Here is a 23676-nt window from a genome sequence, read left to right as displayed (position 1 = left end):
AGCTACTCAACAGGAATATGTGTTGGGCTTTTTGGGGTGTTTTGTTGTTTTTGTTTTAGTTTTTTTTTTTTTTTTTTTTTTTTTTTTTTTGTTGTTTTTGGGGGTTTTTTTGTTTTTTGTTTTTTTTTGATTTTGGGGGATTTCTTGTGTTTTATGGTTGATTGATTTAGTTTGGTTTGGTTTTCTTAAGAACTCCATTATTAAGTGAAGTATAGAAAATTGAATGAAATTCGGGTTTGTGAATATGAAAAGATCCTGTGGATTTTGTGCTGACTTACAATGTGGATTTGAGTTGCTCTGTTTCCAAGCGTGCTTGCTAAGTTACAGAGAGCATTATATACCTGATAGAAATGCTGTGAGGATTAATGTTTTGTGGAATATTTTGAAGATGTACAGTGAAGTCATAACCATGTACCATATTACAAAACCAGTCTATCTGAAAATATATTGTCTTTGGAAAGAGATTGCAGGAGATTAATTTCCTTTTTTTTTTTTCTAGGAACTTGAACGAGAAATTACATTTCAGGGTGACAGTGCCATTTATTACTCATTCTATAAAGAACTGCTAAAGGCTCCTTCATTTGAAAGAGGTAAAAAACTCATTTGTTTTATTACTTTGAAAAGTCCTGTTCACTTTGAAGACAGTAAAAACCTCCTGCAGACTGGGGAGACTAATTTTATTCTCTTATGTAGGTATATTGGTCAGATAAATGAAAAACCACACACTGTCCTAACTTTTCAGTGCCTTTTCAAAAGCAGTATTTAACTATCCTGTATTCCAGCAGATTGCCTTTAATTGATACTCTAGGATAGGGTTAATAATAACTCTTACTATGTCCTGTGTCAGAGTTATCATTGGGTTTGCCTGTGTCACAATAGTGGATTTTTCTGCCATGTAAATGTAATTTATGTTGAATTTGGGAATGAGGGATGAAAATAACTGTTTTCCATCCTCTGTCAGAAGACAGAACAGTTTCTGTCACAAGCTGATCTGCTCCATCCTGTCCCTGCCAGAAGTTTTTAATCTTGTCAGCTGTGATGGATAGATGCTGATGAGCACCGAGTGGTGGGGGCAGAAAGGAACAGGGAGGAGAACAGACTGGGTGACAATGATCTCTCCTTCCTTCGTGCTCCTGCTCTTTACCCTGCACTGGCTCTGGGGCTCTCTGACCCTGGGTCTCTATACCAAAAGGAAACTAAAGCAGTGAAAAGAAGAAGGAGCACTTCCATGCTTGTTCAGGGAGTTCAGAATGCACTGCACTAGCATGGGGCTGGAGCTCAGGAGAGAAGAGGATGAGCTGCCCTATCTTGCAGTGGTCAGCCACTGAATTAGTTCAGTCCTTTTGTGAAACCTCACTGAAGCCAGTAAAACTAAACTTTGTGGTTAGTGTTTTATTGGTTGAACAGTTTCCCAGCTGAAATGTAGCACATCAGCAATATCTGAGGTCTTTGGTACACTCAGTGCCTCCTGTCCTCAGGGGATATTGCCCATGCTGTGAGTGGGTGGACTGCAGGCCTCATTCAGGGATGCTGTGTCTGCAGACAGGTAGACTCGTGTCTACAAGGTATTACAAGGCATCTAGTCTTCAGGAGTGTATTACAGCTGAACCCAGTTGTAAATCCTGGAAGACCTGGTTTGACCTACAGAGAACCAGCTGCAGACCACACACCAGGATATGCTCAGAGCTGGAAACAGTTGTCTGTTTGACTATTGTATTGTTTTTGAGGCTTTTGTTCTCCCCCATATCTTGATTTGGGTTGGTTTTGCTCTTCTCTCTATTGTTCTAGGTATTGACAAGTCTTTTCTTTATTTATAACATTTTGAAATTATCTTGGAATGATCCTTCAAGTATGGCAGCTTCAATTTCATCTTCACCCCATAGAAAGGCACATTGTGTTTGGTGAAGGATTCTTAGAAATCTCAGAAATGCAGAGCTGAAAGGGGTGATGAGGCCGTCATACCTGACATCCTTCTGGAGACAGGTTTAACACATCCTGCTCATCCCTGTTAGATCTCACTCCTTAAGGTCTTCCTGTGAAGGTGATCTATAGGAATGTAGTTCCAGGACTGCATCAGTGTGTTACTGAAAAGGCTGTGCTTCAGATGATGAGTTTTGGGCCTTCTATTTAAAGACTAGATGAGGGTAATAACTTTCTAGCTAGATCAGTAGGTGGAATGACATCTAACACAGAAATTTCTCTTTCCTTTTAAACTAGGTGTGGTGAATCAGTCAGTAGCTTTAGTGATCAAATCTTATTCTCCCTGCCTTTGAATACACTTTAGCCTCTTTTAGGAACAGCAGTAGTAAGTGATTCCAGCAATATTTTTTTTTTGTCTGTAGGTGTTTATGAATTGACACACAACAATAAGACAATATCACTGAAGACCATAAATGCTGTCCAGCAAATGACTTTGTACCCAGAGTTGATTGCCAGTGTTTTATATCAAGCATCTGGTAGTGAAGTATGTGCATTTCTCCTACTTTCTGTACTTGCATTATGGTTGTGTCTCTGTGTGTGTGTATGGGACTTTCTGTGGTGTATCCAACATACATTTTTTGTTGAATGAGTTGAGCTAAGGCTCTCACCAGGTCCAGATTCTCCTCAGTCTCAATTCTGATCAGTCTCTGGCATAGGATTTTGGGGGTTTAACACTAAGCAGTAACTTTTTCTGTTATTCTTTACTTCTACAGACTGCTTAGAAATGTCAGGAGTATCTGTGCTATCCATTAAAAACAGGAAAGTTAGTTAACTCCTTTGGAGTACAGAAGTCTGTTAATAGTGGTACCTGTCTGCCCATTCTCATAGGGAAAAGCACTTCTGTAAATGAACCTTTTGTCAGTTTCTACTCTACTCAGGCTTTGTTCTGCTTATGCTGCGTACTTGTGTCCGCTCTCATTATCTTTCCTTTTTTATTATTTACTTATTTTGGAGCTATTTTTGCCACATCTTTACTTCTTCAAGTTCTTCCCTTTTATAGCTTCTTCTAGTAGTCCTCTGAACTTCATATCCCACTGTAGCATAGATTTATTAAATCTGACACATAGAGTGTTCAAGCTAAAGCAAATTCAAAAATCATGGCACTGGCAAGCCTGAAGTGTGCACTTAATTCACACTGCTTTGTTCTTCCCCATGTTTTATTTGAACCCCAAATAAAGGCATGCCCAGTACTTTTCTAAAATAGGAGGCATCTCTTACCTGTTTGTAAAGCACCTAGCACATTGTTAGCAGTAACAAATTGTAAATAGTAATAATTTCCAGCTTCAGCTCAGTTGCCACTATGTCTCTTCATTTTTATTTGTAATTTCAGGAAGTTATTGAACCAGTGTATTTCTACATTGGTATAGTTTTTGGACTGCAGGGAATTTATGTGACTGCATTGTTTGTAACCAGTTGGGTTATGAGTGGGACTTGGCTGGCAGGAATGCTGACTGTAGCATGGTTCATTATTAACAGGTAAGAAAAACATCTTTATACAATCTAGTTTGTCAATAAGGAATTTTAAAATATTAGTGGATTGAAGTGATTTTAATGAGTGGATTGAATTGCTTTGATTAAGCTTTGTGTTCTCACTGTGAGAGCAAAATCTTATGGTGAATAAAAAACATTTCCAAGAGATTAATTGATTCTCATGATTTTTTTAATGGAAAGGCCTCCTGTTGTCCAAATCATCCACATTACCAATTGAACTGACTTTATGTATGTGTGTGAATAAAGGAGTATTCACACACAATTTCATTTTTCAAAAATATTCCTCAGAAGGTTTAGTTTTGTGCTGATGAAGAATGAAGACAAATATCCAAAACAGCTGTAAAACAGAGCTGCACTCTCTGGCCAGCTCTAAATGCTGTGGCACTTGTCCGGCGGCATAGAAGGAAATTATCAAGTTGCATTTTTTTGGTAAAGAATATTTGATTTTTTTTAATCTTCTTTTTGTAGTAGGTTTTTCTGCAAAATGAAATTTTCGTAGACAATCCTAATATCAAGACTTTTTTATTTTAAAACAATTCACTTGGAATTCCCCTTCCCCTTATGAAGCCCCACAATTATAAGGAGTCTCATTTGGGCAGTGAAAACCTGTGTTCATGCTCTTAATTTGTCACCATGGAGCTCTGGGGCTTTCTGTGAACTTGAGAGCACTTGAAATAAAAGAACTATGGAGCAAAATGTTAGAGATATACCTTTAAAGTTGAACTGTTGAGAATCATCTTCTAGGAGTGTGAAGTCATCATGACAGAATCTGTGATTAGTAGCTGAAAATACTGTTCATCAAGCTGGTGTGAACAGTGGAAAGTAGGAAAAATGGTGAATAAATCTGTAATTTTTTTCAGCAGTGAATAAGATTAAACAGTGTCAACAAAATGAAAGGTTTAGTAGTTAAAAAGCTTCGAAAAGCTTCCTCTGTAAGAGGCTTCAGAGGAAAAAATGAAAGGTAATGCTTTTAAATACCTAAATGATAAAGGAGCTTGAGGCTCCTTTTTAAAGGCATAGTAGACACAAAGCAGACTATGTACCTCTGAGACTGATGCCTTTGGTTACATTTGAAGTGTGGCTTGTGCTTCTGAGTCACTTTAGCACTTTTTAAAACTTTCACCTACACCTCTAATTGTGTGGATACTGTCAAGTCATTCCATGAGAAAACCCTGCATGCTCCCCATCCGTCTATCTCTTCTTTTGCTGGGCAGAGTTTTTCCCTGTAGACAAAATATTTCCTGCTGCTGCTGTGAGGGAGCACCAGTTTGTATCTTATGTTGTGCTCAACTACCTAAATTACTTGTTTAAAACATATTGTATGAGAAATGAAAGGAAACTATTCTCTCAGCTATGAGCTGGTTTTCATTGCAGGTCAGAAAAGGCTTGAGGCGGATTCTTTTTGCCTTCAGTGCTAAAAATGCCAGCCAACATTGAAACCTGCTAAATGGATGAGTAAAGATTGGACCTTTCATGCTGTTAATAAATTGGTGAACTGTATCAGCAGCAAAATTGTGTCAGTGTTACTTTGCACCAAAATCAGGAAAAGTTTGCTTGCAAGGCCACATTTACAGCTAGAAGTGGCATTTAGGCTTTCCTTGATATTCTTGTACAACAAGTATTTTAATATTTTTGTTTCTTTGTACTTTATTCTAGAACAGACACAACAAGAATTGATTATTCCATACCATCAAGAGAAAATTGGGCTTTGCCATATTTTGCATGTCAAGTAGCAGCTCTCACAGGCTATTTAAAAAAGAACCTAAACTGTTCTGCTGAGGTAAAGCAAAATTAGTTTCTTAATAAAGAGCTGTGGGTAAAACTGTACTCTAGGTTAGTTACTTCTGCTATTGTTGCTCTTCTGGGCAGAAAACAGTAGAAGTTTTGTTTCTTCTTTTCAAAAGGGCCAGTTGGATTTCACCTAGGCATGTGCAGTTTTTGCTAAACAACTTGTGCCCTACCTTGTTATGCCCCCAGGAGGGTTCAGAGAGAACAATGTGGTAATGGGCCATGTGCTGCTTGTTTTTGAATAAACAGAGGCAGAATTTTTCTCATGTAAATTGTTTTTCTTGAAGAAGGTGGTTGTTACTTTCTTACCCCGACCCTGTCTTTAAAATATTTCTTCTGATTGGCTTGAAATGTTTTTGAATATTTCAGTAATTACTTTCTTCCATGCTGAAAGTTAAGCACGTTCAAAGTCAGTATTTTAATTATTTCCCCAAACAATAATTAATTTCTGTAGTTTATGTTTTAATGACCTCTCAGTTATTTGACAGACATGCATGGGTACAAAATTAATGCTTTTTCTTTTCTTTTTTTCCTTCTAGAAGTTTTGTTATCTTCTGGTGAATGCCTCAACATACACCTTCATGATGATGTGGGAATACAGTCATTATCTCCTGTTTGTCCAGGCTGTTTCTCTTTTCCTGCTGGACAGCTTTGCCCTAGCTCAGACAGAGAAGGTATTGGAAATTTTCAGCCTCCTGACAGCTGGGGACTTAGAGGCAGCCTCTGAGGTGCCTGCCATTCCTACTGCTCAGGAGCTCCAGAGGGCACAAGGCTGAGTGATGAGTGTCTTGCAGCCTGGGCCCAGCTGAAGTGTGATGTGATATCCATCAGAAGGATAAAATAACTTCAAACTAAGTCTCTTTTGGGCTGCTGCGTTTGGGATAGAAGCTAAACAAAGCTCCTGAGACCTGAAACATCCTTGGAGACCTAAAAGAGTGATGAATGTTATTCCTCCGTGTTGACCTAGCTGCTTCTTCTTTCTCCTATTCACAGCAGGGCGGGAGACCAAAGATGTGCTTTGTTGGCTCTGTGCAGTTAAAGGGCTCATTTTCACCCTCAGTGGCCTGTTCTGCACTGCTTTGGCAATAAATAGACTTGACAGATGTTGAGGGAAAATTGATTTTTTTGAATACAAGAAAGTATTTAAATTTGTTCTGCAAAATGGCTCTTAGAAATGTTGCAACAATAAGGTGTTCTTATGCTGCCTGTTGCAGTTGTAAATATGCTTTTTTGTACATGCATGCCTTTTGGTTTTGTTAGATATCAAACTGCATGCAATTCTAATTCTTCACCTCTTCTTTCAGTTTCTTTTTATTCTGTTCCTCAGCAGTGGGAAATGTTTGATCTATTGTAGTTCAAAGCAGAGTGTATAAGGGAGAAAATGGGTATTTTGGTAAAAGTCTGAAGAAAAATCAAGCATCAAGGTTTATAACATCTGCTTATCAAGTAGTAAATAACAGCAATTATAGATAACAGTCTGAGTATTCATTCCTGAGACAGGTTAATGAACAAGTTATTTTGAGAGCAAGAAAACCACCTGTTTACAAATGAGCTCTGTCACAAACTATGTGTTCTTACTGGTGCCTTGTAGTAACTGCTTTGTGTGCTTCATTACTGGGTGGGGAGACCTGGTAAAATACTCCTACTTATGGCATTTTTACAGAATTATTGTGAAGTAATTGTCCTTTAGTTACTGAGGCTGACCAGGATCATTTTCATGTGCAGTGCTTTCCAGAGCCAAATAGTACCCTGCTAGATTCATGAGCTGAAGGATTGAGATCCATTAATCTCCTGATTAACAGTGGAAGGGAGCTATCTACTGGTCTAAAAAACAGGATTTATATCCACTGTAGTTTTATCTTATTGTTTTTTTTTTTTCTTCTGCAGGTGCATGAGGTATACAGAATCTACCTGTTTTCTGTCATTGTGGGGTACCTTCTGCAGTTTGAAAATTCAGCCTTACTAGTGTCACCATTACTGAGTCTTGTGGTAGCTTTAATGCTCTCCAAATCCCTTCAAGTAAGTAGACTTTCTTCTAACCCTGAGTCTAGTTTAAAAATTTAAACTGAACTCCAAAATTACACAGCATTCTTTAAATATTTTTGCAGATGAATATGAAAAAAAGCACATTTGTGTCAAGATTGCTGAAAATAATGTATATTTATTTGGTACTTACAGTAGCAGTGACACTAAACTTCTTATTAAAGGTAAGATTCCTCTGAAAAAGTGATTTTAATTTCAGAATCTAAATTAAAAGTTGCAGATACATCTTGAAAAAATCTTTTGAAATGTTGCTTACCTTATTGATATGACAGTTCATAACTTAATTCATAGTAAGAGTACTAAACATTGAGTCATTTTGTAGCAACTCAAACAGCTTCATCTTGTTGGGGTTTTGGTCTTCTGGGTTGAAACAGTTTAGAAATACTCTTTAAAGGACATTTTACCTGTTTCATAAATATGTAGTTTGCTATAACCTGAATGACCTCTACAGACTGGTCTGGATATTAAAACAATATTCTTGGGCATGGTGGCACAATGGCCAGGAGCAAGTATGAGTGGTCCTAGGGTAGATCTTTGTTTTCAAATACATTTCAAGTAGAACATGGGAACAGAGGCTTTCCCTTTGTGTAGGGGTCAGGAGTTGAGATTACACAGTGGGATTTTGGCCTGGTCTTGTATTTTGATTAGCAATTCCCTCTTGCTGGCCTTTTACACATATTAATGTGTTTTTCTTCTATGCCTCAAACTCACCATGTGAGTGTTCATTGTGTTAATTAACAGTATGAACTTAAAAGTAAAGAAACTACTGAATCCTAGAAGGCTTGAAAGAATACTCACATGTAATTATTTTCCTCTGCCATTCAGAATGCCTAGCCTTGCTGTATCTCCAGGAAAATAAAATCCAACCTTGAAAAATATGAGTTAAATTACAGTTATGAGTAAGTTACAGAACTTTAGGCAGCTCAGACAGTCTGTGTGAAGATTACAAATACTCATGACTTCTGCTCAGCTGCAGTCCTATTTTCTAGTGGAGCCAAGCACAGCACTCTTAGGCTTGCTTGGGAGTAAGTCTAGGCCTGTTTTTCATGATCCTTTTTACACTGCTCAGTAGTCTTTTGACAACTTATTGGCAGCTTTTCACTTGTCCTCCTGGTGTGGTATGGGAGTGGAATGAAGGGAATAATATTCTCAAGGAAATCCTAAATGTAGATTTATTGAAGATTACAGTGCTATACCAGTACCTTAATTAGCACACTTAATCCATTTTGTTAGTTTTAACTAAATCTTGAATAGTTGATTGTTACCTGACATTTTGTAATTTGAATGACTATGTAAAAAACTGCTTCCAGTGTTTTGTGTGATTTTTCTCTGCTAAATTAATTTTCAGATGTTCATTCCTCATAAAGAAAATGGGCATTTGCTGAAGTTCATTGAAGTAAAACTTGGCTTAAACACAACTAAGTAAGTTTATTTAAACTCTTTACACCTCCCAAGATACCAAAACTTTTGAAACTGCTCTGAGAAGTGTAACATTTCAGTGGCTTGTGAGAGTTTTATAGAGGAGCTAGGGAAATAGTTTAGTTATTTGTTGTCTGGTTTTAAGATTAAAGTAAAAAAATATGCACATACAGAATTTACTTAGGGTATTGAGGTTTCTGAGGTACTTCAGTATTTTTCATGCCTTAGGGTGAAAGCATTTCATGGATTTTTGTTGTCTTGTGTTGTTGAAGAATGAAAACTTTCTGTATCCTGTCTAATGTTTCTAATAAGACTTGAAAGCAAAGATCTTAGGGTAAAGGTGGCAGTATGAGCTTTTTATAGCCTGGAAAAAAGGCTCTGGAAAGAGTCATGAACTATTGATACTATCTCAAAAGAGGCTTGGGTTGTGGGTACCCCCAATATTCCCTTTATGTTTTGGAAGAAATTAGGACAAGGGACATCTTAATAGTCAGAGGGAATTGTGATTCTGAGAAAAAACATTAGTATATGTAAAGAGTTGGATGTTGGACTGCAAAATGTCATGGCAACAGATTTTCTGGAAAGCTTCCAATGGAGTGTTAGTAAGGACTGACACACTCCTGGACCCAAGCCAAGATTTGCAATTCCATGCAGGAATTGGAACTCTCTCTGAAGAACTGCATCTCTCTTACAAAAAGCTGCTTCACAGCCTTTCAGGGGAACAAGTGGAAAATGACATCACACCCAACTGAAACTGTTGGGGGACTTTTGGAAGACAAGATGTAGGGATGTTGACTATGATGCATCATTTATCATACACACATACTCATTCTTAAGTGTTTTGCAAGAAAACAAAGACTCCTGGTCAGGATTTCAGTTTATTCAGCTCCCAGGTATTAATGGATTTCCCTCTTTTTCCCCCTGGGTCCTTGCCAAATATCACTTTTCAGACTGTCAGAGTCTGCAATGAAGCCAGAGACTGAGACAAACTGGGTGCCTTTACGCCTGGAACACTATGTATTGGAATTGTGATTTGCAGCACAAGAGCTTCTAGATCTCTCTTTTAAGGCCAGTTGGGACATGCCCAGCTGTTCATCTTTAAACTGATTCTGTCTAATTGAAAGTGGTTCTGTCCTCTAGTCTTCCCTTGGGAGAAAATGAAAGAGGGAGGGAAGCAAAACAAAGTAAGACGAGAATGCATTCCCAGCACCACATGCTGCACCAGTTCCAGTTGAAAATACACACTGACAGTGCTTCTGAGCAGAGTGCATTATCTTCCTGCTGGCTATATGAGGAAGAAGAATGATGAAGTGGCTTCAGCTACAGAACTAGAATTTCAACATTAAAGATTTTATTCCTGGCAGTGTCTCAGGCTTCTTTGTGATCTCAGATGACCACTTTCCTTTCTTTGTCTCCTTGTTTGGAATGAGGACAAGCATACCTTCTTGCATCAATATCTCTAAAATCTTAATCCACCGTGACAACAAGATTCTTTTGGTCCCCATAATGGAGTTATGTGGGAGGTTGGGCTTTTGTGATACAGAGGATTTGTAGTCTGGTCTCTTCAGATCACAGATACTTTTTGGGAAGATGGACTTTTGACAGTTACTGTAAAGAGTATTTGCAAGGCTGTTTCAAATGATAAAAAGATAACGTCAAAAATGAATCTCAAGTAGTTTCCTATGACATGAATAGGTTAAATTGCAATTGTTTTGTGCTGGGTTGTTTGGTTTTTTTTCCTAATCTATGGAATATTATTATTGTTTTTAATGGAATGTTTTTGCCTTACTAGGAATTTTACAATGAATTGGCTCCTTTGTCAAGAATCTCTTCAGGCACCCTCCCAAGACTTTTTTTTGCGACTAACACAGTCATCACTGTTGCCTTTTTATATTTTAGTATTAATTATCTGCCTTTTTTCTGTAACTCAGGTCATTTTTAGGAGAATTTGGTAAGTAACTTGTTTATGTGAAAAATAAGTTAAAAATAAGAGGCTCCTGGATGCCTCAGGGAATGGTCATCATGTTTGTTGCTCCAAAGTTTGTTTTACCATTGGGCTTGTCAGGGTGTGAGCGCCAGTGGGAAGGCCCACAAGAGCCTCCTGAAGAAAAGTCTTTTAGTGAGGAGGTTCTTGAGCAACCCTCCTGTCAGGACAGGGAGTTGTCATTGGTTTGTTTCCCTGCAGATGTAATTCCTGCTGAGCTCTGCATACTGTTTGCTGATGTGTTTGTCTCTCCCCACTGACAGTGAAAGATTTTATATCTGTAATTCTCCTTCCAAAGCAAAGTTATCTAATTGTTGCTAGAATTTGTTTTTCTGTTTTGCATTTGGGGTTTTTGGGTTTTTTTTCAAGTTTACATGTTAAGAAAGATGAGATGGGTGGAGCTGAGAGGGCTTTGGATTTCTAATGCTTCACTGTTGGTTTTTAAAAACACTTGTTTACTGTGATAAGGTCCACTAGCCGTTGCTGCTTGGAACAGAACTGAAGTAAAACTGACTCAATTAGTTTTAGTTTCACAGTGATTCACAGTTCCCTTGAGAGGAGGGGTAGTGGAATTGTCTTTGTAAGAAAACTAAGAATACCAACACTGTAAATCCTAGCATAATTTGTCTTGGAAACACAGTGGTTAGGAAATTATCTCTTCCTGGTAGAAGATGAATGGTGTAACTTCTCAGATACTGGAACGAATTTCTCACTTGTCTGCAGCAAAAATCAATAGGTTTGTTTCAAGGATGAAGGCTTCTAACAGATAAAGATTATGCTGCTGTAAATGAAAATGTTTGTCAGGTTGGATGTGTGATAGGATATTCAGAACAACGGAGCAAACTTCTTACTGTTTGCTAGTGGTTGAAATAACTATTTATTACTTTGTAATGAGCAGTGACTACATTATGTCCAACACCTTTTTAAGGAAAATCTTAAAATAAACCTTTTCCTCTCTCTTTTGTTTTTTAAATTTTTGAATCAGTTAATAATCTCAAAATATCATTTCTAATTTTCATAAGGAAACTTACTATAAAAATGTAAACAGATATCACATCATGGTAGGAGGAAGTGTTATTTATTCTATGCCTTTCTATCTTGTTAGTAGAAAACCTTTCACTGCAAGATTTTGGCTATGATTTTTATTTATTAGATATAATTAGAATTTATAATAATGTGACTATCAGCCACTTTTGTTGTCTTTGTTGTACACACATTCCATACACAATTATCATCCTACTGATTCCATAATTCTTTACCGTGCTATTGGTAAGAAGGAATGTGAAATGCATGTTCAGCGTGATTTGTGTAAATGTTTGTAGAGTGTACATGCTCTTAAATTAGACTGTCTCTTAAATTAGGTGCTGGATTACCTTAAAGTAAGGTTTGTGGTCATAAGCAGTGATCCCATTGTATTAATTGACAGCCATTGCTCCAGAGAGGTTGCAATCTAAATCAAGGGACAGTGGTACTGATGGGTCAGTGATCAAGAACAAAAAGCAAGTGAACAGTGCAACAATATTATATACTATGATATGGAATGATCTCAGTGCACTGCTGACTTAAAAGTATTTTTATTGGCACCTTTTCCTGGGATAATATCTGAATTAAGTGATGTCTCATTTTCTCCAACTGCAGTGGTGAACCACTGAAAGAGACAGTTAAACTTGAGGATGGTCGAATTGGAGAGAGGCCAGAAATAGTTTATCATGTAATTCACACAATTTTGCTTGGTTGTCTAGCGATGTGTTTGGAAGGGTAAGTCTGATTTTGATGTATCTCTTTTGAAATCAACAGAGTTCCTTGCTGGACATGATGCACTGTTTACCCCTTTGAAATCACCCTTTTTCAGAAATAATTTTGGCATATAGTGATACTACTTAGGAGTAATCAAAATAATTTTGATTATAAATTTGATATGGCTATATGAACACTTGTGCTTGATCTCCTGAACGTTTTCCAAGCTTTAATGCAGCCAAGGTCCAATACATTAATTGAATCACATTTAAATCACTTTCCTTATGGTATTTAGTATAGAACTGTGCTGTAATTATTTTTAGCAAGAGCTTTTGTAGTGTTTTGATGAACAGAATAGTGCTGGAATATTGGGACATGGAAGATTTCTTATCCATCTTCTTGTGTGTAGGCTACCATGATGCGTACCTCTGCTTGACACGTTAAATCAGTAGCAGAACTAGTTTCAAAAGTATTGTGTTAGTCCTTAAAGCTAGAGTAGCTGATGTTTGGAAGACATTGTTGTTCTAATCTTTTTATCAGCTTAATCAACTTGAAAATGTCAGACTTGTGTTTTTTTTAGGCTCCTCATCTTAAAATCTAAATATTCACAAATGTTGCCTAAAGTGAGCAGACTGTTGTGTTATCCTGTAGTTTTTCTAAGTTGACTTGTCTACACTTAAGAGTTAATTAAATATTTTCCTTTCCTTTCTTCAGGAAGTCCCTTATAGTACATTGCTGTACAGCTTTGTCAAATAGCTGCTTTTTATCCCTTCTTGGCTGGAAAACCAGCCAAGTGACTCTGCTATTCTCTTTGTTTTTCTTTCATCCTCCCCTGAACTCTGTGAAGGATTTTGTCATCTTTTACCTTGGATCTTGCTCCTCCATCTCACAGCAGATAATCAGGTGCCAGCTCTTCTGCTAGAGATTTCCTTGGTATACCCTCCAGTACCATCAAAGTTGACCTCAGATTGTCTGAACATCCAGTCTGTGTCTGGCATAAGAAAAAAATCTGAATGTTTTTATAATAGCTTGAGTACAGAGGCATACACTGGGTCCCAACTAAGTTATTGCAGTGTTTTTCAGAATGAAATATCTATGGACACCTTATGTTTGTATGCTTGCTGCATTTGGTGTGTGTTCTCCTGAACTTTGGATGACGCTTTTCAAGTGGCTTCGACTGAAAGCTGTGCACCCAATACTGCTGGTGAGTTGCTGTTGCCAAAGTCGTGGAAAATACAGCTAGCAAGTATATAGCTTTGCAAACAAGAAGTACCTAAGACCCATGAAAGAACCCATGAAAGCAACAGGTTGTTCTGTGAGCAGTGGATTGCATATGGTCTGCTTTTTCTGTCTTTTCTTCTTAGTGTCACTTGTTCTCTGGTACCTGGTGATAAAGTTGCATTCACACTACAACCTTTCCTCATAAAAAGCAGAGCTGTCTTCATCTCCTTTTCACTCTTCTCAATTTCTTTTAGCAAATATTTGAGAACTCAATCTCTCTTTCAAATCTATTTGGGATTGGTTAAGAAGGTCATGCACTTTTTAGGAGGAATGCAGGAGAAAAAGTACTGGTGCACAGGGAAGGCGTAAGCTTTGTTTCTCTGAGAAATGGGTCTTTAAATGGTGTAGTAAGGTGAATATAACTGCTGAGAGTAAAACTGCTGCACAAGAAATGGTAAGTTGAATTACTTTGTATAAGATTTGTTCATGTTTGGCCATCATAGAGAACTGTTGTGACTGAAGATAAGCTTGTGTTACAGAGCAAACCCCTGCTTCCAAACCCTAGCTTTATTCTCAATATGACAAAAGTTGCTTTGTGTGATTTTTAGCAGCTTTGTGCATTGGTTTTAATAATAAAATAGGGATAGGATATTGTTTGCCCTAAATTCAAGAGGCTTATAGGAATAAATATATTACACTTAGATGTTCATTATGTCTCCTGTGAAAATACCATACACTGCTATGTCAGAAACATTGACTGTGTTCTTTCAGTCAAGGAGTATCAATATGTTCAGCTACATGGTAAGCACATTCTTTTATATGCTTCATGTTTTCTGTGATGTAGACCTGCTTTTTCACTATTAACACAGTAGATGTGTTAGCAGCTTAATATCAAAGGAGTGCCTTGTGTGCATTCCTTACCAAATGTTTTCTGTACCATAGAAGCTATTTTCTCCTTCTTGCACAGCAAAAATTGCATCAGCTAGAATGATGGTATGCTGAGAGATGGGTTTCTGGGTCTTGCATATCAATAATGCTAATCTGAACAAGATCAGAGGTTTGAAATGCTTGGTCTCATAGCATTTGAATGTGAGGTGTTTACCTTCTTCTGTTCCCTACGTCATGTGCACATGGAATCATTGTTACTTTAGTAGTAATTAACTGTCCCTAAAATTGATGGTAAAGTTTTTGTGAGTCAAGTGAAGCCTTCCATGGTAAATTAGGCAAAATCTTGTTAGAGGAAATTTTTTTGCCTGGTAGAAAACCACAAAGATTCACCTACTGTCACTATGAGGTTTCAGGCATAAATATTGCTCACTGTATGAGCGGAATCAACAGACACCTCAGAGTTGGAGAGTGGTGCATAATCCATTTTCTCTAACATGTACTTTTTAGGCTCTTATCCTGAGTATGGCAGTTCCCACTATAATTGGATTCAGCTTGTGGAAAGAGGTAAGAAAAGTTCCTTTGTGGAGTTTTCTTTGTATGTTGGCGCAATATCAGTCAAAATGATGAGCAAATGTAATAAAATGTACTTAGTGAAATTAAATATATGTGATGAAATTGAAGGTGTCATCCATTGGAAGTGTTTCTTTTTTAAAAAAAAACTTCACTTTTTTCAGTATAAGGTATTTGAAAATTTAATTTTTTATTGATTGCTTATTGTAATTAAATTTAAATGAAGACTTTATTATAGTCAGCTGTTAAGCTTTGGATGTATAAACTGACTCAGCAAAGAAAATGCTGCCAAATGAAAACTCAGGATATTGAAAGCTATGTTGCCTCGATCTTAGTTTTAGTGAAAAGGCATAAAGTTAGATGAAGTAAAATTACAGGAGGCTATATGCAAATAAACTGTTTGAAAAGCTCCCATCAAATTATAACGAAGTTAAATTCTTTGTGCAGACCATTCTGTCGAGGTGTGTACTTACTACAATACAGGGGAAGAAAAGGCACAGATGTTTCCAAGTTTAAAATGAATACTTTATTGCAAGTCACACACAGCCTGAGAGTGGAGTATTTGGAAATTATTTTTTAAGCTCCTGTGAGTGCAAAAAATATGTGAAACGTCTCATGAAGTGTAATCCTCTGCTATACTGGCACAGCTTTAAAATAGTTTGGCTAGTCTGAGAATTCACATACAGAAGCCAGTCTTGCCCAACAGTATTTTAACAGATTTTGTAACATCTCTCTTACATTGCAACTAAATTTTCTATTGTAGCCTGACTTTTTACATGTTTTTGATGAAGCAATAGATACTGTCTGTAAAAAAAGCTAGAGTTGCTCATAAGAGTTATGAAATCTATTACAATAGAGGAAACGAGTGTAGTTACCCAAGTAATTCCTTTCCAGATTGTTTTAATGAAAGCAGTAGCAGTGTGGGGTTTTGGACTCTAGAGGGCTTCGTCCATTGTTGATCCAGCTTCTGCTTTTAAGCAGTGGTGAACAGTTTGCTCTCCAGGCTCACAACTCGTCCCTGAGGCTGGGAATGTTGATTACAAGTAACAGAGCAGCAAAAATGCCTCGAGCATATTCTGTTACCGTGGCTATAAAGGCTGACTGTATAGCTCAGCATCCTTTTGCTTGGCTGCCTTCTGTCTGTGTCTGGCATAGTCCCTCCTCTAACTAGGTTTTTCCAGGTGCTGTGATGAGTGAAGCAGGTTCTCCTTGGGGTGGCAGTAGCAGTTCCTCTTTCCATCCCTCTGCTCTGGGAGTAGTTCCAGTGTATGTGTAACAGCAGTGCTGTTTGTCCCTGACACAAACCTGTGGCAGCTCTTCTTGTGCTGATTGTAGACTGCTGCCACTTGACAGCTGAGTTGTCCAGGTAATGGAGGTGGAAAGTCATCAGTTAAAAGCAGGCTCCCAGTTCTGTCTGTCCGCTGTGGCTGTCCCAATGTAAGTTGTCTCTTTAATATGGCAGAGCCTGTAAACTTCATTCTTTTCCAAAAGAGCCGACGTCCAGAACTTAGCATCTACAACAGCATGTACATGTACCTGTTCTAGCCCCTCAAGGCTGGCCAGTTTCCAGCCATGGCTTTTTCAGATAAATGCACTAAATGGCTCAAGGACTTACAAAATTTCCCATCTCAGTAAAGAGGGACCTCAAACCTAACAGGGTAGGGAAGCCATGATGCAGGTTTGCAAGCTGCCCTGGTTTGAAAGAGGTGGCATTCTATCTCACAGAATCCCTCCTTTTCCCAAAATGTTTTTCAAAAGCATAAATTGAGATATCCCACTTCACACAATGTAATGTGCTCGTCTTCACTGCAGTGATTGAAGTCAGACGCGAGTCTGGGCACATTACCAGGGCTCTTCTAGGAGGTTTCTTCTTTCTTGCTTGCATAACACCTTTCCATCAAGTCACAATGGTCCAATCCTTCCTGCTCAAGCAGGTTTACCATGAGAGATTTATCATCTTCTTGGTTTAGTGCCCTTATTTGTAGACATTTGCATATGACCACCTGAACTGTGGTTTTGTTGCATTTAACGCCACTTGATGTTCATGAATGTTGTTGCTGCTACTTATTTATTTATATTTAATTATAAGTATTCTAATGAAAGAGAGAGAGATTAGAACTTCTGTTTAACATGCTTATTTTGGAGAGGGACTTCTGCTGTCAGGTAAGTAAATGTAAGCTGAGTTTTGCAAAATATTCAAGCAAAAGTACCAGTCAGGGGGAAAACTGTTGAAACCTGTTTCTGTTGTGTCAATTAAGGCCTTAATGTAATGTGATGCTCTATAGATAATTTTTTAAACTGTAAGTAACCAAAAACATTTTACATCAGTTTTTCCCTAGAATAATGACAGAGCTTACGGAACTGCAAGAATTCTATGATCCTGATACAGTAGAACTTATGACATGGATAAAGTAAGCATAAAGTCCAACATTTCTATTTTACTGCTTTTTGTAAGGGTATTTTTATCTCAGCAGTTTGTGGAGCTACCTCTGTCAAGCTGGGTTTTCCCTTGGCATTCAATGATGCATGGGGGAAACAAGTTTTCTATTTTAAGTGTGGTATTGTTCCCATAAAACAAACTGGAGTTTATCATGGATTACAAGAGAAGATCCTGGAACACACAAGCAAGTCATGTTTAATGTTGTTGCAGACCTAGTTTTTAAATAGTAGGATCTTAGATCTTGCTAACATTTAATTAGATTGCAGGATTATGTTGGTTGTAATGCCAAAAACCCTGAGATGTTATGTGCCTGAGCCAATAAAATGAAATGGCTGAATGTGAGGATTTAGAGACTTTTGTCAGATACATATGTTATGCAGACTTCCCCTTTGACCACAGCTAGTATGGAGCTATGTTATACAGCTATACTGAGCATATACACAGCTAATAGCAAGTCAAGTTATTTTCACTATTTATTTTTTTTACCACCAAAGGTTTCAGAATTGCATTCTGCCTCATTCAATTTAACTTCAAACTATGTCATTAGGAACTGTGCTTTTCTGAAAATTAGATCCCTTGTGTTCAGATAACTTAGCTTTAACTGTGTATTTTTAGAATATTGCTTTCTCTATTTATGTAGTCTTTAATGTCAACCTGTTCATCTTCACAAAAGGCAGGGCTGGTAATTAGTGTTCCAGCCAATTTCTTCTTCTTGTTGTAGTAGTGTATGCTGTTTGTCACTGCTGTAGCTCTTCAAGGCAGCAAGTGGAATAATGCCAAGTACCTAATGGCTTTTATGTTAGTCTGCATATACTTCAAGTACGTAATTAATCATGGTGAATTTCATTGAGATTCATTCAGCTACGAGCAATGTGACTACCCTTATCTGTAGCAGCTGTTCTTATTTTTAAAGAAAATAAGGATTTTTTTTTCTTATGGATATACTTAGCTATCCACATTGAAATTTTAATTCAATGTCATTATTACAGTATATATTCTCCAAGTCTTCTCTCTGATAATACAAATTTAATTTGAATTTTCTCTACAGAAGTTGCCAAAGTCTGTAATAAAGTGTGACAATGACTGTTTTCTTTCACTAATACAGAAATACAAACAGTCAAAAAATTATACCAAACCCAGAAACCTGATTACTGTAGACATTATTCTGCATGCTGACATTATTTTCTCATAGATGATGAAATACATGATCAGAGCTTACATATTAAATACATACTAGAGATCAAGTTACAACAATCACAAATCATTCCCTTACAAGATAACATCATGTTGTTTCTCCTTGTACCTACCCCCTCTCTCCCAAGCTTGTTTTGTCACGAGTTGGCAGCCATTCAGAAAAGCAGAACTTGGATCCATTCCAGGACCACTCTGAATGGTGCTCATGGATTGCATGAGGGGAGAACAACCACGAGCCCTTGCCCCAGCAGGAACCTCTCCTTTCAAACTCCTGTTGCTGCAGGTCTGCCCTTCCCCTCGCAGAAAAAGCACTGCCACAGCAACACCATCACCAGCTGTAATGAGAGCCCCTTTCACCTGCTCCAGTTCATTCTGCAGATCCCACACACAGCTGATAGAGCTGTTTGATGAGTGCATGCAGTGCTCAGGTGTGTTGGTGTTGCCTTTGCAGACGCCAGGCTCCCGTGGCTGCCGTGTTTGCAGGCAGCCCACAGCTCATGGGTGTGATCAAGCTCTGTACAGGATGGATGGTGTCGAGCCTGCCTTTGTATAATGATGATGATCTCCTGAAAAGAAATGAGAATGTGAGTATCCAATTCCATAAATGTGGCATCTCACAGGAACTGTCTTCCTCTTCACCCAAATATAATGCAAAAAAATCAAATTTATTAGAAGGGAAGAGGACATAGGAGTCCAGTGGACATGGAAGGGATTATCAAGTATATTATCAGTGCTTCACTCTGCACAGAAACAAATCATTATCAAAATATTATTTCTGAAGACTTTTCAGGCCTTACATACATACTTGGAGTATGTAAGATGAGAACTTGCCATCATCAGAGATAAATACTTCACATTCAGCTGGCCATTGCCTCAGTTTGATTTCAAAATCAAACTTTTTATAGCTTGTGTACGTATCATTTGTCATTGCAGATAGGTCATTGTTGGGGGGTGTGTGTGTCCCGGTGTTTAAGGTCTCACTGATTTTTGCATTGCATATACATGTTTTCTTAATTTATAGATTTATCAGATGTATTCAAAGAGGTCAGCAGAGGATATTTATAAGATACTCACATCTTACAAAGCAAACTTTCTGGTTATTGAAGATTCAATTTGCAATGAAGTGGGACCTGTAAGAGGATGTAGAGTTAAAGATCTGTTGGATATTGCTAATGGTCATGTAAGTATTGGTGAGAAGAAATGAATGTTTGAATGCATAAATAATTAAATTGAAAATAAATCTTATAATGCTGGTCTTATTTTTCTTATTGTAATTGACATGTAGACAAAACTCAAGTTTTAAAGGTGATCAATCAAGTTTTGGATTGTCTATAACTTGTAATCTTACCTGATTCTATTAACTGCCCTAATCCCTCCTAACACATGAGTATCTAGCTCTGCTGCTTTTCTGACAGTCAGTAAATACCATTGAACTATATAGAAATGGTCAAGACTGACACCTGAATAGGTTGTTACAAAAGCATTGAAGTCCTGCCTCAGAAGGCATTCTTTAGCAGCTTTGAAGATGAAATTCTAAAATGGATAAACTCAGTTCTTCTAAAACTGGCTGGGATTAGGACCAGCCTACCATTTAGTTCAGTACAGACTGTTTGGTTCTGATGAGGGTGCAAGTCTATTCAGTTCAGCCTTGCAGATGGGTTACCACATCAACAGATAGTTTAAACCACATCTGCTAGAAAGACTGGTTGGATAAACTGCACCATGAATGCTGCTTCAGTCATTGACATGTTCTGTCTCTCTGGATGCTGGTAGTGCTGCCCTTGCTGCTTAAATAGAGAGTAAGCTGGGGTTTATAAGGTGATCTTACTGCCACTTGTTCATTGGCTTCTTGGAAATCCAGCAAAAATTTTGGTTTTATATAGGCAAGGGGTGGCCTTAAACTCACTTAGAGTTTCATTGCTTATTCTCAGATCAACAAGAAAGAGGGAGTTGCCAGTTACCTCTAAGCAATATAGGGGTGGTATGTTATTAGGGGATTGCTCTATATTTCCCCAGGAATCTACAGCTGGTGTCAGTTTCACTTCTAGGTTTCCCAACTACTTTAACCATGAAGGATATTGTCCCATTGTTCTATTAACTTCCTTACCATTGCTATTATTTCTTTCCTAGTCTTGCTGCTAAAACCATGTATGCTGTGATTATTCCAGGATATATCCAATATACTGTACCATAACTGTGTGTGTCTGAATAACCTCCATGTTTGTTAATCTGCATGTTACCTCAGTTTCTTCTCAGATCTGTGTTTCCATGAGTAAGTTCCTGTTTCCTCTTCACACTTAGGATCTCCACTGGAGCAATTAACCACAATTTCAGGATTCCATGCCCACATATCCCTGCATCTCTCATCTCCATGCTTCCTGCATGCTTCTCTCTCACACATAAGCTTGATAATCCTTCTTGTATTTTTGTTGTGGTTTTTGTTATTGTTCTTTTGTGGAGAGTGGTTGGTTTGGGTATATTTGGGTATTTTTCAGAAAACTGACATCATTTGTTCTGTAAAGTTAATAAAGTTTATTGTCTCAGGAAGCTTTAAACAAATCTCTCAGTTTGCTTGCTAACAGAATTTGTTTGAGTCGTATTGGAAGATTATCAAGGTACTCCAAAGTAGTGGAAGCTAGTGAATACATATTTGGAAACTGCAGTGCAGCATTTACTTACTCCCAAAGTAGGTGAGACAGTGGGCAGACAGTGTGTTGACAGGTCTGTGGATGTGTTTTGAATTGCTGTGTTTAAGAAGATAAGTACTGCTTTATAGCTTGTGCTACTTCCTGTAGTCCTAGTCCAGTATCTTGTTTCTGACACAGGCTGAGAGCACAGGTTTACTGATAGGGAAAGACAAATGTTTTCCAGCAGTCTGTTGCTGAAGGACTGTAGCTCAGGGCAATTATCTTTGTGTTTGGAAGCCACTGGTGGATTTTTCTTCATGAGTTTGTCCTACCACGTTTTTTTTAAACTGTGTAAATTTGTGGCATCAGAAGGAATAATGAAGGGATTTCTTCAGGGATATCAGACAGCAGATCCTAGAATGCAGTTTGCTTCCAAGTCACTTGGTTGGAAATTGTAGGGAGATGTGTGTGTGTGTCTTTGGTCTTTATTAGATATGTCAAAACTTACTTGGCCTGGGAAAGGTAATTGAGATTTTAGTTTCCTTCATACTGGTACGCTCTGTGCAGGTCAGTTTTGTACTGGGAACCAGGGCATGTGCATAATTTCCACTGCTGTTGTTCTTTATAATATGTACCAAGTACACTGGTTTTAGTGTCTGCTACCTTGACAAAGGAATTAATCCCTTTGTCAAGGTAGCAGACATTAAAACCAGTGTATTTGGTTCATATTATAAAGGCTTTTTTAGGTGGTTAAACAAATTACAGGGGAATATGTTTGCAGTTTATTAGAACTGTACAATGTGGAAATTAATTGTCTATCATAAATGAAATTTACAGAATACAAAAGTTAATTAAATGTACAAAATTACATTCTGTAACCACTTATCTTCAGTACTGTAATTAGGTCTTTTTCTTTCTGACAGGTGGTTTGTGAGGAAGGTGACAACTATGCCTACTCAAAATATGGACGATTTTGTCATGAAATCAAAATGAACTATTCTCCATATGTGAATTATTTCACTCGAGTATACTGGAATAGATCCTACTTTGTATATAGAATCAACACTGTGATATCCTTCCAGTCCTGAAAAAGCATGCAAGCTTCTTTCTGAGGATTGATTGTGAATGAATTTCAGTTGGAAAAGTTCCTTTTGAGCAAGGAAGTCTATTTTTGCAGATAGATGTGCACACATGCAGTGTACTGACAACTTTACCAAACTGAAATTCTTTGATCTACAGATCAGCTGATACATATACCATCCTTGAAGGAAACAGGAACATTTATCAGTTTTACAGTCTCTACAATGTGCTACAGTCTTCCATGTTTTTACGTTTTTCTTCCCATTAGAAATCATCTTAATCTTCATGTAAATGCGATTTCTAACTTTAGTGTTAGAGAGTTGATATGCATAGACTTCAGTAAATACAGAAAAATTATTTAAAGAGCTTGTTTAAGTCATATAGCTTTTAATTTTTAGCAAGAAAGCAATCACTGTCCCAAGTCTTTTCAAGTAAGTGTTTGGATTTTTAGTTTGGGGTTTCTTTTTGTTTTGTTTTAAATCTTCCTGTCTTCCATGGTAAACATTTCTGTGTTTCTCAAACACACATTTATACATCTTATGTGTAGCTATATAGTTTTTATAAATCATATGAGGAAGATTTTACTTAAACAACACTTCATTGATTAAGGCACTGATCTCTACATTGTTGTCTCTGTTGTCTACAGAGACATGTTCGTGGAAATGCTAGGAATTAGACCTAGCAATAGGAGCTGACAAGCTCAGATCTTCAGTTTGGAAAGAACTTGTCTTCAGCATTTCTCCACACTTAAGTGTTTGTGTGTGTATGCATAAGTGTGTCTTTCTTAGCAGCCACCAGAATGGGCCAGTATACCACAGTATGCCACACTTGTTTTCAGGCAAGTGTAGCAGGACAACCAGGTTTGCTACTGAGACTTCTGCACTTCACTTTCACCCCCTGTGTGTGTGCTGGTGTGGGTGGGTGGGTGGGTGGGTGTGTGCACAGACGGGTGATACTCATTTCATTCAACTTATTATGCAATAGCTGTATTAAGATAGTGCCATAACTGTCATTTAATCTTCTATAATCACCACCATTAATAAATAATGGTACAGGTGTTCATAGCTATTTTTATATCAATTATGCAAATACACAGATCTTTGAAAATTTGGCAAAGTACTCTGCAGTTTTGCTTTCCTCTAAAATTTGTTCTATGCCCCTCTTTGCCTCTACAACTCCTTTTCTTAACAAATGATCTGTTCATCCTGTTTGTT

General features: G+C 37.6%; 1 protein-coding gene across 2 annotated transcripts in view; it reads left to right on the top strand.

The window, feature by feature from the left end:
* Nucleotides 1–22825, top strand: part of DPY19L4 (dpy-19 like 4) — a 28037-nt gene extending 5212 nt beyond the window's left edge. Inside the window, exons 4-19 of one of the 2 annotated variants that reach the window (XM_059488082.1) lie at nt 500–590; nt 2343–2464; nt 3311–3456; nt 5128–5251; nt 5799–5933; nt 7147–7278; nt 7368–7466; nt 8651–8724; nt 10514–10672; nt 12344–12463; nt 13526–13646; nt 15059–15115; nt 17450–17532; nt 19207–19339; nt 19777–19935; nt 22306–22825. In XM_059488082.1, the coding sequence (XP_059344065.1) occupies nt 500–590; nt 2343–2464; nt 3311–3456; nt 5128–5251; nt 5799–5933; nt 7147–7278; nt 7368–7466; nt 8651–8724; nt 10514–10672; nt 12344–12463; nt 13526–13646; nt 15059–15115; nt 17450–17532; nt 19207–19339; nt 19777–19935; nt 22306–22470 (1920 nt within the window). In that variant the 3' untranslated portion in view covers nt 22471–22825. Of the gene's footprint in view, nt 1–499; nt 591–2342; nt 2465–3310; nt 3457–5127; nt 5252–5798; nt 5934–7146; nt 7279–7367; nt 7467–8650; nt 8725–10513; nt 10673–12343; nt 12464–13525; nt 13647–15058; nt 15116–17449; nt 17533–19206; nt 19340–19776; nt 19936–21056; nt 21260–22305 lie in introns of those variants that run through there. The other variant, XM_059488090.1, reaches the window with a different exon arrangement.
* The last annotated feature ends 851 nt before the right edge of the window (nt 22826–23676 follow it).

Source organism: Ammospiza nelsoni, chromosome 1 (genome assembly GCF_027579445.1).
Source record: "Ammospiza nelsoni isolate bAmmNel1 chromosome 1, bAmmNel1.pri, whole genome shotgun sequence".
NCBI classification, from domain to species: Eukaryota; Metazoa; Chordata; class Aves; order Passeriformes; family Passerellidae; genus Ammospiza; species Ammospiza nelsoni.
The sequence above is the reverse complement of the archived record's forward strand: the minus strand, read 5'-3'. Positions and strand labels throughout refer to the sequence as shown.